This window comes from Somniosus microcephalus, chromosome 8 (assembly GCF_052327205.1).
Source record: "Somniosus microcephalus isolate GS21.2 chromosome 8, FLI_Smic_1.0, whole genome shotgun sequence".
NCBI lineage: Eukaryota > Metazoa > Chordata > Chondrichthyes > Squaliformes > Somniosidae > Somniosus > Somniosus microcephalus.
Genome location: NC_140994.1, coordinates 177,162,786 through 177,175,009, shown reverse-complemented (window position 1 = coordinate 177,175,009; position 12,224 = coordinate 177,162,786). Strand labels below are relative to the sequence as shown.

The 12,224-nt window shown below is 40.7% G+C and overlaps 1 protein-coding gene across 1 annotated transcript in view; it reads right to left on the bottom strand.

Annotated features, from left to right (window-relative positions):
- Positions 1–3,404: 3,404 nt before the first annotated feature.
- The window catches only part of atp6v0e1 (ATPase H+ transporting V0 subunit e1), a 32,291-nt gene continuing 23,471 nt past the window's right edge, over positions 3,405–12,224 (bottom strand). Inside the window, exons 3-4 of the mRNA XM_085995392.1 lie at positions 9,114–9,240; positions 3,405–4,258 (exon numbers count right to left, since the gene is read on the bottom strand). Of these exons, the coding sequence (XP_085851518.1) occupies positions 9,147–9,240 (94 nt within the window). The 3' untranslated portion in view covers positions 3,405–4,258; positions 9,114–9,146. The remainder of the gene's footprint in view (positions 4,259–9,113; positions 9,241–12,224) is intronic.

Here is a 12,224-nt window from a genome sequence, read left to right as displayed (position 1 = left end):
TAATTTGCTAAACAAGTCATGTGAGCTTCGGCTGGATAAATCAGAATGTGATCACTCTGTGGTTTATGGACAAGTTGTTGCGATTCACTTGGAATCTCACAAAAGACAATTTGCGCTTAATACCTGAGGTTTGCCAATAGAAGGGAGATCATCTCGGACCCTGCTGCAGCCTAGAAGAGTGACATTTCTAAACACACTCTGCTCTTGCAGATGTCACAAGTGTACTTAGAGATCATGGGGGGAACAAGGTCTGTTCAAAATAAGTTTTGCGCGATATTTAAGAAGAAAAGTCACTAATAGCCAAATTATAATACTAAATTTATTTTAAGCCCTTCATGGCTTGCGTCCATCAAAGTATGAGTGTAACTCTTCATACTAAAATAGGAACCAACGCAACCGTTAATTGTTAAGAAACAAGGTCACGATATAATCTGATGGTTCAAACATATGATACTCATTTGTTCAGAAGCAGATTCAGATCAAGAAAATCAACTCATCAAAAGGGTGATCATAAGGTGTTCCCCAACTCTCATTCCAGCAACATGACACAGATAGCAGTAATGAGAACTCTCAATGAACTAGAACTCTTAATCTAGCAGCATTTTTAAGCGGACCCATAGCCAACTGCTGAACAGAATACTAGACATTACAGCATAAAAGGCTGCCATTGGACCCACTGCACCTGTCGGTAGTTTTTCAATTGGATCCATCTATTCGAATCCATTCCCATATCCTTGATCTTTCATTTCTACTTCCACTTTAAATGTTATTGTCTCTACCTCAAATGTTAGCTTGTTCCCATCTGTTCATCTCAATCTATTTTCTTGTTACCAATTCACCAAACAGTGGAAATAGTCTTTCACTGTTTACCCTTTCAAAACGTTGTTGTTTTGAAATGCCAGATTCCTCTTAACCTTTTCTGTTCCCATGAAAAAAGCCTTTCCTCACAACTATAATCTCTGGTTCCTAGTGTTATTCCAGTGACTTTTTGCTTTACTCTTTCCAGGGTTCCAATATCCTTCCTTTAATGAGGTGCCAAAATTGCATGCAATATTTCAACAGTAGCCCAATCAATGCCCTGTAGAAATTGATTACAACTTCTCAGCTTTTAGATGCAATGCTTCCATTTATAAACCCCGATCCCTATTTGCTTTTTAAAATTACATTTGCTCACTGCATTCTCACCTTTAACGATTTATGTATTGCAGCCCTAGACCTGTTTATCCACCTGTAAGAATGCCATTTAGGGTATACTTCCTTTCACTATTCACCCCCCTATCACACACCCCTATCCCCTCCAAATAAAATATATGCTGCTTCACCTTTCTCTGCCTCTAGCTGTCCATGTCCTTCATCATTCCTCACTATGCCTGGGCCCTCTAATTTCATTAGCAAACTTTGATATCATTCCTCTTGTGCTCATGTCCACAGATCCCTGCAACATACCACTACCCAAATCCTGCTAATCTGAAAAACATTTACCCCTAATTTACTTCATCAATGCAGCTATATTTCCTTCATCTTTCATTTTCAAGTTTCTTAAACCGACACAATACCCACTGTATTCCCTTTTATCTATACATGCATGTTCTCAAAAAATTTAATTGTTAATCAAGCAGAACCTGCTCTTTATAAATTAATGCACATGATTAGCTCATACCCCTTAAGTGTTGTACATTATAGACTCAAAGTTTATCCACAACTGAAGTCAAGACTACCTGGCAAAAATTTCCCAGCTTATTCTTTTCCCCTTTCTTGAACAGGGTTGTAACATTTGCTACTATCCTGTCCCAATTTCAAAGATTTTTGGAAAATTAGTTTGTGCTTCCATGATTTTCTCCTTCAGTATTGAGATGCATCTTATCTAGACCTTAATACTTCTACTTTAGTCCTATTAACTAATAGTTTAATTCTGAATATTTATCTCCCCACTGAAATTTAACTAATTTCCAATCTAACACCTTTACCACCTCCATCTGCAGCAGCTTTATTAGCAGCACTAATTTCTTAAAGGGACTGACAATATTCTATTTGCATGTGGGGATTGCATAAGTGAGTAAGTATTCAGTATTTGCGATAGTTTGTACAGAGTGTATGCCTTGTTCTAGGCAACAGTTTGAGGCCAATAGGCAATACGTGTTACACGTGCAAACCAGCTCAAATATAGATACATTCTTTTGAGATAACATGTCTATTCGAGATTGGGTCTTCAAGTTAATTTGAAATCAGATTTTAGGGGAAAAAATGACTCACAAGGACAACTTTGATTTTTCTCTCTCGCTCAGATTCTTTTGGCAATTGAAGGTATAAAGATCTTGAGAAATGTGCTCTACCTTGAGGTGAATCGGTTGACCTGAAGTTCTCCATCCTACTGGTCAAGTTACACAAGCCACTTGCTTGCCAAAGGATTACTTCTGGAGTGTATAATTTTCAGACAAGGAGCAGACATTTAACAATTCACTTTTTAATTAAAGTTTTCTTCATTTTAGTTGAATTAAATGTTCCACAATGGATTAAACCTACACAAACTGAAACGGTTTTTCGTACCATACAAGCCTAATAATGTTCTAGTTTAAAGGTCAATATTAGACATTTACTTTTGCTAATGAACTGATCGTAACATTTTCAATATTTATATCAGTCATTAATCCTTCAATGAGGATGTCGCCAACTGGCATGGCCCACCATAATACAACTGCCAACATTAAAAGGAATTGAAAGCACCCAGCTGCACAGAACATAGAATACAAAAAATATATGGAAGTATATCCAGTTAGCTCAAAGGGCAGAGATTACCATAATCTGCAAATCATGATCTATTATGTAATTTTAACCCTTTAATGAGAACTACCTTGTAAATCACTTCATGTTGTCTTTTTTTAACATGATCTACTTCACTCTAGCCAGGTTAACCACTTTTTTGTGCAAACACAAACATGGTTGCAATAATGTCCCAATTTTTAATCCAGACACAGAATCTACTTTAGTGGCAACACTAATCAAGAGTGTTATTAGTAACTCAAGTCAGGAGCACATGACCATCTTTCCAAGTATATTTCTAGTTAATTTTCATTTCACAGTACTTAAATATTAAAGCCTATCCAAAGGCAAGCCCAATGTTGAAGAAAAGCCATTTGTTAAAATTGTTCCAATATGGCATGATGTTTAAATTTCCTTTTGCATGCCTCAACTAAAGGGTCATAATGAGAACCAAAGGCTTCCTCTGAAGTAATTTCCACATTGCTTAACTGTAAAATCAGAACAAATAAACCTTTAGATTACTATATCTCCTTAATCTTTCCAAACAGGTTTCTTTCTCAATGACAATTCATGCAAGTGCTATACCCTGCCACTCTCAAACTAATCTATAAACACCCAACATAAAGAGAAAAAGCAGTGCAGTGTATCCATAACCAACAAAAATTTATTAAATTGTTTGTACCCAGGATCAGATTTAAATTGAGTTTTGATTTTAGTAAAGAACACAAGGCAAGAAATATTAAAGCAGAATGCGGTGTTTTAACTAGATCTGCATATTCATATGAAAGTATACGGTCAGGTTGGTACAAAAATAAGACCACAGAAAATAAACATTTGTTTGACACATAATACATTATTTCCTCTCAGTACTACATTCTGCTAATTTTTTTAAATCTTATTACTGTAGTATAAATGTAACAAAAAATGTCCAAAATTCTCTGCTGCTAAAGAGTTTAAGGCACATTTAGATTCCCAATACATTGCTGCTAAACATCCACACTTGTTAGTCTTACTACTTTAAATGCCAAGAATCATCTATTCCAATTCACACATTATAAATCAGAATGCAGAATTTAAAATGATCCACTGCTGTTGAATGCGGTTTGGAAAAGTTCCCATTTTTAAGAAAGCTACTCAGGTGCAGAAGAAATGAGTCACTTGCAGTGATTTTTAAGATATCTTCTTTCTCTGTAAAAATAAAAACAGATAGTATAAAACGTAAACACCCACACGCAACACACCTCCAAATATTTTCATAATTGAACTTTCAACTCTTGGGCAGTTCATTTTTTTAATGGCTTGACTGGCAAAATGTAAACCATGATTGTTGTTACTGCTTTGGGAGCAGCACCAATAACTATAGGTTTCAAATGCTTGCTCCCCATTTGTCAACTCAAATTGATAGTTTCTACTCGTGAAAAGTTCCCATTTTTAAGAAAGCTACTCAGGTGCAGAAGAAATGAGTCACTTGCAGTGATTTTTAAGATATCTTCTTTCTCTGTAAAAATAGTGTTGAAAAATAAAAACCAAAACAATAATTTCTACTTCAGAAATAGCTCCAGAATGCAGAGCTACATGAAGGGCAGCATTCAATTCGGCACTTGGCTTTTAATGTAATGGAATAAGCAATGGAGGACAATTGGCAATATTAAAACATATGCCCCTCTTCCCCCATAATAGCTTGATTAAATACGTAATTTATGTAAGCACAACTCAATTTAAAATGTTTTCATCATTGAGTTGTTGAGTTATATAATTTTGTGCAACTGCCCAGATATCCTACACAGTCACACAGTTATACATGAAAAATTCCATATCTAATAATTTGACAACTTGAAGAAATGTCCAGAAAAAGCTAGATAAGCAGCTCTGCCTCCATCGGAGAGCAGAAGCAGTTTAGCACATCCTCAACATTTTTCTTAGCATGAAATCTCTGAATTATACAATTGTTGCAACTGCCCTCCATATATTTTAAAAGTTTATGTTGAAAAATTAGTGCACGTTAAATACGTTAATTTTGTGTTCTGTCAGCTGAATCATGCCTTTTGTTAACATGTCTACCTTTTTGGGAACAATTTGAATGACAATTAAATGCAGTGGTCTGGAGCACTATATGTGACACATAGGTCTGGTATTTACATTTACTCTGCCACACATCCCCAACTCAAAAAAAGCAATAAAGTTACATAGACTGGATATCTAGAGACTAGTAAGTATAGGAATAGGAAGATAGAACAGATGAATGCGTGGCTAAAGGGATGGTGCAAGGGGGAGGGCTTTAGTTTCCTGGATCACTGGGTCTGCTTCTGGGAAAGGTGGGACTTGTACAAGTCGGACGGTTTACACCTGAACCAGAGGGGAACCAATATCCTTGCGGGGAGGTTTGCTAGCACTGCTGGGGAGGGTTTAAACTAACTTGGCAGGGGGTTGGGGTACAGAGTGGAGCTATAGTAGGGGGTGATTTACGGCCAAATACAGAGGGAAAAACAAGTCAGCTGGGAAGGCAGAGCAAATATGTGAAGGCAAAAGAGAATATGGCAGGGCTGGAAGGCATTTATTTTAATGCAAGGAGTCTTGCAAATAAGGTGGATGAACTGAAGTTGTTGTTGAACACATGGGAGTACGATATTGTTGCTATCACGGAGACATGGTTGAGGGAGGGTCAGGACTGGCAGCTCAATATTCCGGGGTATAGAATCTTCAGGCGAGACAGAGGGGGGTGTAAAAGGGGAGGGGGTGTTGCAATATTAATTAAGGAGTCAATTACTGCTGTAAGGAGGGATGATATATTAGCGGGTTCCTCTAATGAGGCCATATGGGTAGAACTTAAAAACAAAAAGGGGGCAAGCACTTTGCTGGGAGTGTACTATAGGCCCCCAAACAGTCAGGGGGAGATAGAGGAACAGATATGTAGGCAAATCTCCGAGAAGTGCGAAAATAATAGGGTAATAATAGTGGGGGATTTCAACTTCCCCAATATAAATTGGGACAGTCAGAGTGTGAAAGGCTTAGAGGGTGCAGAATTCTTAAAGTGCATCCAGGAGAGCTTTTTGAGCCAACATGTAGAAAGTCCTACAAGAGAGGGGGCGGTACTGGACCTAATTCTGGGGAATGTAGCCGGGCAAGTGGTGGAAGTGTCAGTAGGAGAGCATTTTGGCGACAGTGACCATAATTCGGTGAGATTTAAGGTGGTCATGGAAAAAGACAAAGACGGCCCGGAAATAAGGGTTCTAAATTGGGGGAAGGCCGATTTTAATATGATAAGGCAGGATCTGGCCAAAGTGGACTGGGAGCAGCTGCTTATAGGAAAATCCACATCAAAACAGTGGGAGACTTTCAGAAGGGAAATAGAGAGAGTACAACGCCAACATGTTCCTGTAAAGGTCAAGGGTGGGACCAACAAGCAAAGGGAACCTTGGATGACAAGGGATATACAAAAATGCATTAGAAATAAGAGGGGGGCTTTTGGCAGTTACAAAAGACTAAAGACAGAAGAAGCCCTAGAGGAGTATAAAAAGTGCAGGGGCATACTTAAAAAAGAAATTAGGAGGGCGAGGAGGGGACATGAAATAACACTGGCGAGCAAAATAAAGGAAAATCCTAAGATGTTTTATAAGTATATTAAGGGCAAGAGGATAACCAGGGAAAGGGTAGGGCCCATTAGGGACCAAAGTAGCAATCTGTGTGTAGAGCCAGAGGATGTAGGCGGGGTTTTAAATGAATTTTTTGCATCTGTGTTCACTATGAAGAAAGACGATGCAGACATAGAAATCGGGCAAGGGGACTGTGACATACTTGAACATATTAGCATCGAGAGGGAGGAGGTGCTAGCGGTTTTAGCGGGCCAAAAAGTGGATAAATCCCCAGGCCCGGACGAGATGTATCCCAGGCTGCTGTGGGAGGCAAGGGAGGAGATTGCAGGGGCTCTGACACTAATTTTCAGAACCTCTCTGGCCACAGGGGATGTACCAGAGGACTGGAGAACAGCTAACGTAGTACCATTATTCAAGAAGGGTAGCAGGGATAAACCAGGGAATTACAGGCCAGTGAGTCTAACATCTGTGGTGGGGAAATTATTGGAAAAAATTCTGAGGGACAAAATTAATCTCCACTTGGAGAGGCAAGGATTAATCAGGGATAGTCAGCATGGCTTTGTCAAGGGTAAATCATGTCTAACAAATCTGATCGAATTTTTCAAGGGGGTGACTAGTGGGGTGGATGAGGGAAATGCTGTGGATGTGGTGTACATGGACTTCAGTAAAGCTTTTGACAAAGTCCCGCATAGGAGACTGGTCAAGAAGGTAAGAGCCCATGGGATCCAGGGTGCCTTGGCGCGTTGGATCCTAAACTGGCTGAGTGGCAGGAGGCAGAGGGTGATGGTCGAAGGTTGCTTTTGTGACTGGAAGCCTGTGTCCAGTGGGGTACCTCAGGGATCGGTGCTGGGTCCCTTATTGTTTGTGATCTACATAAATGATTTGGATGAAAATGTAAAAGGTATGATCAGTAAGTTCGCAGATGACACGAAAATTGGTGGGGTGGTAAATTGCGAGGAGGAAAGCCTCCGGCTACAGGACGATATAAACGGGTTGGTCAGATGGGCGGAAAAGTGGCAAATGGAATTTAACCCTGAAAAGTGCGAGGTGATGCATTTTGGACGGACAAAGGCGGCAAGGGAATACACAATGAGTGGTAGGACCCTAGGAAGTACAGAGGGACCTTGGTGTACATGTACATAGATCCCTGAAGGCAGCGGAGCAGGTAGATAAGGTGGTTAAAAAGGCATATGGGATACTTGCCTTCATTAGCCGAGGCATAGAATATAAGAGCAGGGAGGTTATGATGGAGCTGTACAAAACGCTGGTGAGGCCACAGCTGGAGTACTGTGTGCAGTTCTGGTCGCCTCACTATAGGAAGGATGTGATTGCTTTGGAGAGGGTGCAGAGAAGATTCACCAGGATGTTACCTGGGATGGAGCGCCTCAGCTATGAAGAGAGGCTGGACAGGCTGGAGTTGTTTTCCTTGGAGCAGAGAAGGCTGAGGGGGGACCTGATTGAGGTGTACAAAATAATGAGGGGCATAGATAGGGTAGATAAAGAGGAACTTTTCCCCTTAGTGGGGGGGTCAATAACAAGGGGGCATAGATTCAGGGTAAGGGGCAGGAGATTTAGAGGGGATTTGAGGAGGAACTTTTTCACCCAGAGGGTGGTTGGAATGTGGAACTCAATGCCTGAAAGGGTGGTGGAGGCAGGAACCCTCACAACATTCAAGAAGCATTTGGATGAGCACTTGAAATGCCATTGCATACAAGGCTATGGACCAAATGCTGGAAAATGGGATTAGACTGGACAGGGATGGATGGGCGGCGCGGACACGATGGGCCTCTTTCTGTGCTGTAAAACTCTATGACTCTATGACAAAGCAAGGAGGCAATTTTGACATTGTAAAGCCATAGCTGGAGACAGTGTACAATTGGACATCCCATTGTAGGAAGGATAGAAAAGCAATAGAAAAAGGTGCAGCATACATTCACTAGGATGCTACCAAGAATGAAGCATTACAGCCATGAAGAAGGACTTGAGAAGTTGAGGCCTCCCCCCCCCCCCCCCCCCAAAGAATTAGATTGTTGTTTGAAAAATAATTTTATTGGATATAGGAATATGAAGAATGGGACTGGACTAGGCGGTACATATGGAGAGAAACACTAGCACAAACCTGATGGTCTGAATGGCCTGCTTCTGTGCTGGGCGATTCTATGAAGTCTGATCTGGCAATTGCCCTGCCCCAACCACTCCTGTGCAATGAACATTTTCTTCCCACCCCACACCACCTGCTCTGCACATTGCACTTGCACAGCAATAAGTCGTTTGTCCCCCCCTCACTTAATTGTGAATTCTTTATGGCAATACCCAGCTGTAGTAAGGGAAAGCATTATATAGGAAGGCAAATGAAGTTGAAGCAGCTGCATCTATTTTTATTTTCCTACTCCTTATTGCCTGATTATACTACCCATAGTATAATAGCACAGTTTCACATCCCATAGGATCAGATATAGATTCAAATGCAAATCTATGCCAATTCTAAACTAGGTGATGGCGAATACAAGGATCAGCATTAGTCTGAAACTTTACATTTTGGTCTTCAATTTGAGTTCAAATGTTTTCAATTGAAATACCTAAAAGCTTACACCAGTTTTATCCAAATACAAAAACTGGGCACAATGCCAGTCCTTAAAACAAATGCCAAGGTCATTACTCAGCTCAAAAATATTAGTACTGCCTACACCGAATAAACTGCACTTTCTAAAACCACACAGTTCTGTTAGAATGAATTTATGTTCTCCTCAAAATGCTCACCTGATCTCCAAAGAAAGGTATTTGCTGATGAATTCAGGGCCAGTGGTAATACAAGTACCAGATTGTTTCATTTTTCAATTGTGGACCAAAGAGGGGGTTTAATTGGGATAGGATTGCAATCAGCCAGCTGCAAATCAAAAGAAAAAAAACTTATTTTATCAGCCACATTTAGCTGAAAGGGATCTTTTTCAACCTATATCAATAGACCATCTTACCGTGGAAATGTTCACAATTTGTCTATAGTATAGATTAGTTCAAAATGACATAGCAGTGACAACTTACAGTGCGTATTAAACAGTTCAGCTTTTCAACCAGCTGGAAAACAGTATTGAGTAGTGGCACTTACCTTATACTGCAACTATTCATGATCAACCAAATACAATTCTGACATTGTACATGAATCAGTTCCCCATTTAAAAGTTCTTTTAGCTTTAAAATCAGTTCAGCGGTGCCAAAATGGTCACTGTGCACAACTCGTGCATTTATACTGTCTTCTGGTATCAGTCTCCACATAAGGAGGATAAATCAGACGGTATACAACTCTTCTTTTGCTCAGTGCCCTGATGCCATGAGCTCAAAACAGAGGTTATGGCACACGCTGCTGATAACAGATTATGAATAATGTGAGTTACAAGTGGTAAATGCTTTAAGATGGAGTGTAATGTTTAGAACCTCAAGACACTGGGTGAAAGCTGCCACGTGAATCAGCAATGGTCCCAGTTTGAACTCCAGCATGTCAAGTTCATTACCCCTTTGTAAATAAATATGGAAAGGGGCACTGCACCTGTGCCATGACACTATTTTGCATTCACAAAAGCATTAGGGCATTAGGCAGGCCACAAGGAGGCAGCTGACTGATGGCAGAATACAGTCTGTACTGCTGTCAAGGCTAGGGGTTTCTTTGACTTATACTTCTCAATATCTTACCAGAAATGCTTCAGAACTTCACTGCAATAGACAATGAATTGCTACATCAGACTGATTACTAAGCTTGAAACTGAAGAGAACATTCAGACAAGGTCATCAGAGAACGTGCAGCTGTCATGTGAACTACACATTTAAATTAGCCTTGCAGTTTTACCTAGTTTATTTCATAAACACTACAGTGCCAATGGTAGTGCACATCAAAGCAGCGAAAAGGTGTGCCAGGTCCCAATCCTAGGCTGGCCAGAAAAACAGGATAGGTCCAGAGACAACCTGTGAGCAACTAAAAGGTCGGATCTAGAGCCAGAAAGCAATTGGCACAAACAGGACTGCCTTTTTTGCTGTGTAGTTCGCATGAACAAAGCACTCAAGGCATTAACAGCGGTGAACATTTTTTAAAATAAGGGACATTAAATTTTAAGTGGAGTTTTATTCACTTTTAGGTCCCTCTGTTGTGTGCGGATGGTTCAGTTATCACTCCATTTATTTTACACTTGCAAGGCCACATTTATTGCCCATTAATGGGCATCCCTAATTGCTATAAATTTTACAACTAGAGGACACGTGTAGACAGGGTAGGGTGGCGTTCCTTTCCCTGAAGGGTATAAGTTGGGTATTTACAACAATTCAGCAGCTTTTAGTCTTTTTGCCTGGCACTAGCACACAAAATACCAGATTTGTTGAATTCAATTTCACAACTTGCCATTGTGGAGTGAACTCAACCTCTGGGTTGCTAGTCTAATAGCATAACCAGTATGCTACCATGTAGGTTACATCCTTTAAGTTTAAAAATCTTGCACTTATATAGTATCTATCAGTAAAACATGGCACATCATGAGATGGGATGGCAGTGGAGGAAGGAGAGAGATTCTTGATATTAAGTAGAAGTTAGGCGAGGTGACTAAAGAGGTTTTTAGGATGCCTCAAGGTGTGGTGGAAAAAGATAAATCAGAAATTTGCGGCACAGAAGGAGGCCACCATGTGACCCATCGTATCTGTGCCAGCCGAGAAAGAGCTATCCAGCCTAATCTCACTTTCCAGCTCTTGGTCCGTAGCCTTGTAGATTGCAGCATTTCAAGTGCATATCCAAGTACTTTTTAAATGGGATGAGGGTTTCTGCCTCTACCACCCTTTCAGGCAGTGAGTTCCAGGCCCTCACCACCCTCTAATCCTTCTACCAATTACTTTAAATCTATGCCCCCTGGTTATAGACCTCTCTGCTGGGGAAGTATGTCCTTCCTAAACACTCTATCTAGCTCCCTCATAATTTTATACACCTCAATCAAGTCTCCCCTCAGCCTCCTCTGTTCTAAAGAAAACACTAGCCTATCCAATCTTTGCTCATAGCTAAATTTCTCCAGTCCTGGCAACATCCTCGTAAATCTCCCCTGTACGCTCTCTAGTGCAATCACATCTTTCCCATTATGTGGTAACCAGAACTGTACACTGTGGTTTAACTAGTGTTTTATACAGTTCAAGCATAACCTCCCTGCTCTTGTATTCTATGCTCGGCTAATAAACAAAAGTATCCCGTGTGCCTTCTTAACCACCTTATCTACCTTTCCTGCTACCTTCAGGGATCTGTGGACGTGCACTCCAAGGTCCCCTGTTCCTCTACACTTCTTAGTATCCCACCATTTATTGTGTATTCCCTTGCCTTGTTAGCCCTCCCCAAATGCATTACCTCACACTTCTCCAGATTGAATTCCATTTGCCACTTTTCTGCCCACCTGACCAGTGCATTGATATCTTCCTGCAGTCTACAGCTTTCATCCTCACTATCATCTGCAAACTTCTTAATCATGTCCCCAACATTGAAGTCTAAATCACTGATATATACCACAAAAAAGCAAGTGACCTAGTACTGGGCCCTGCGGAAACCCACCGGAAACAGCCTTCCAGTCACAAAAACGCCCGTCGACCATTACCCTTTGCTTCCTGCCACTGAGACAGTTTTGGATCCAACTTGCCACTTCCCCTTGGATCCCATGGGCTTTTACTTTTCTGACCAGTCTGCCATGCGGGGCCTTTTCAAAGGTCTTGCTAAAATCCATGTAGACTACATCAAACACGCTACCCTCATCGACCCCCCTCAAAAAATTCAATCAATTTAGTCAGACACGACCTTCCATTAACAAATCCATGCTGACTGCCCTTGATTAATCCGTGCCTTTCTAAATGGCGATT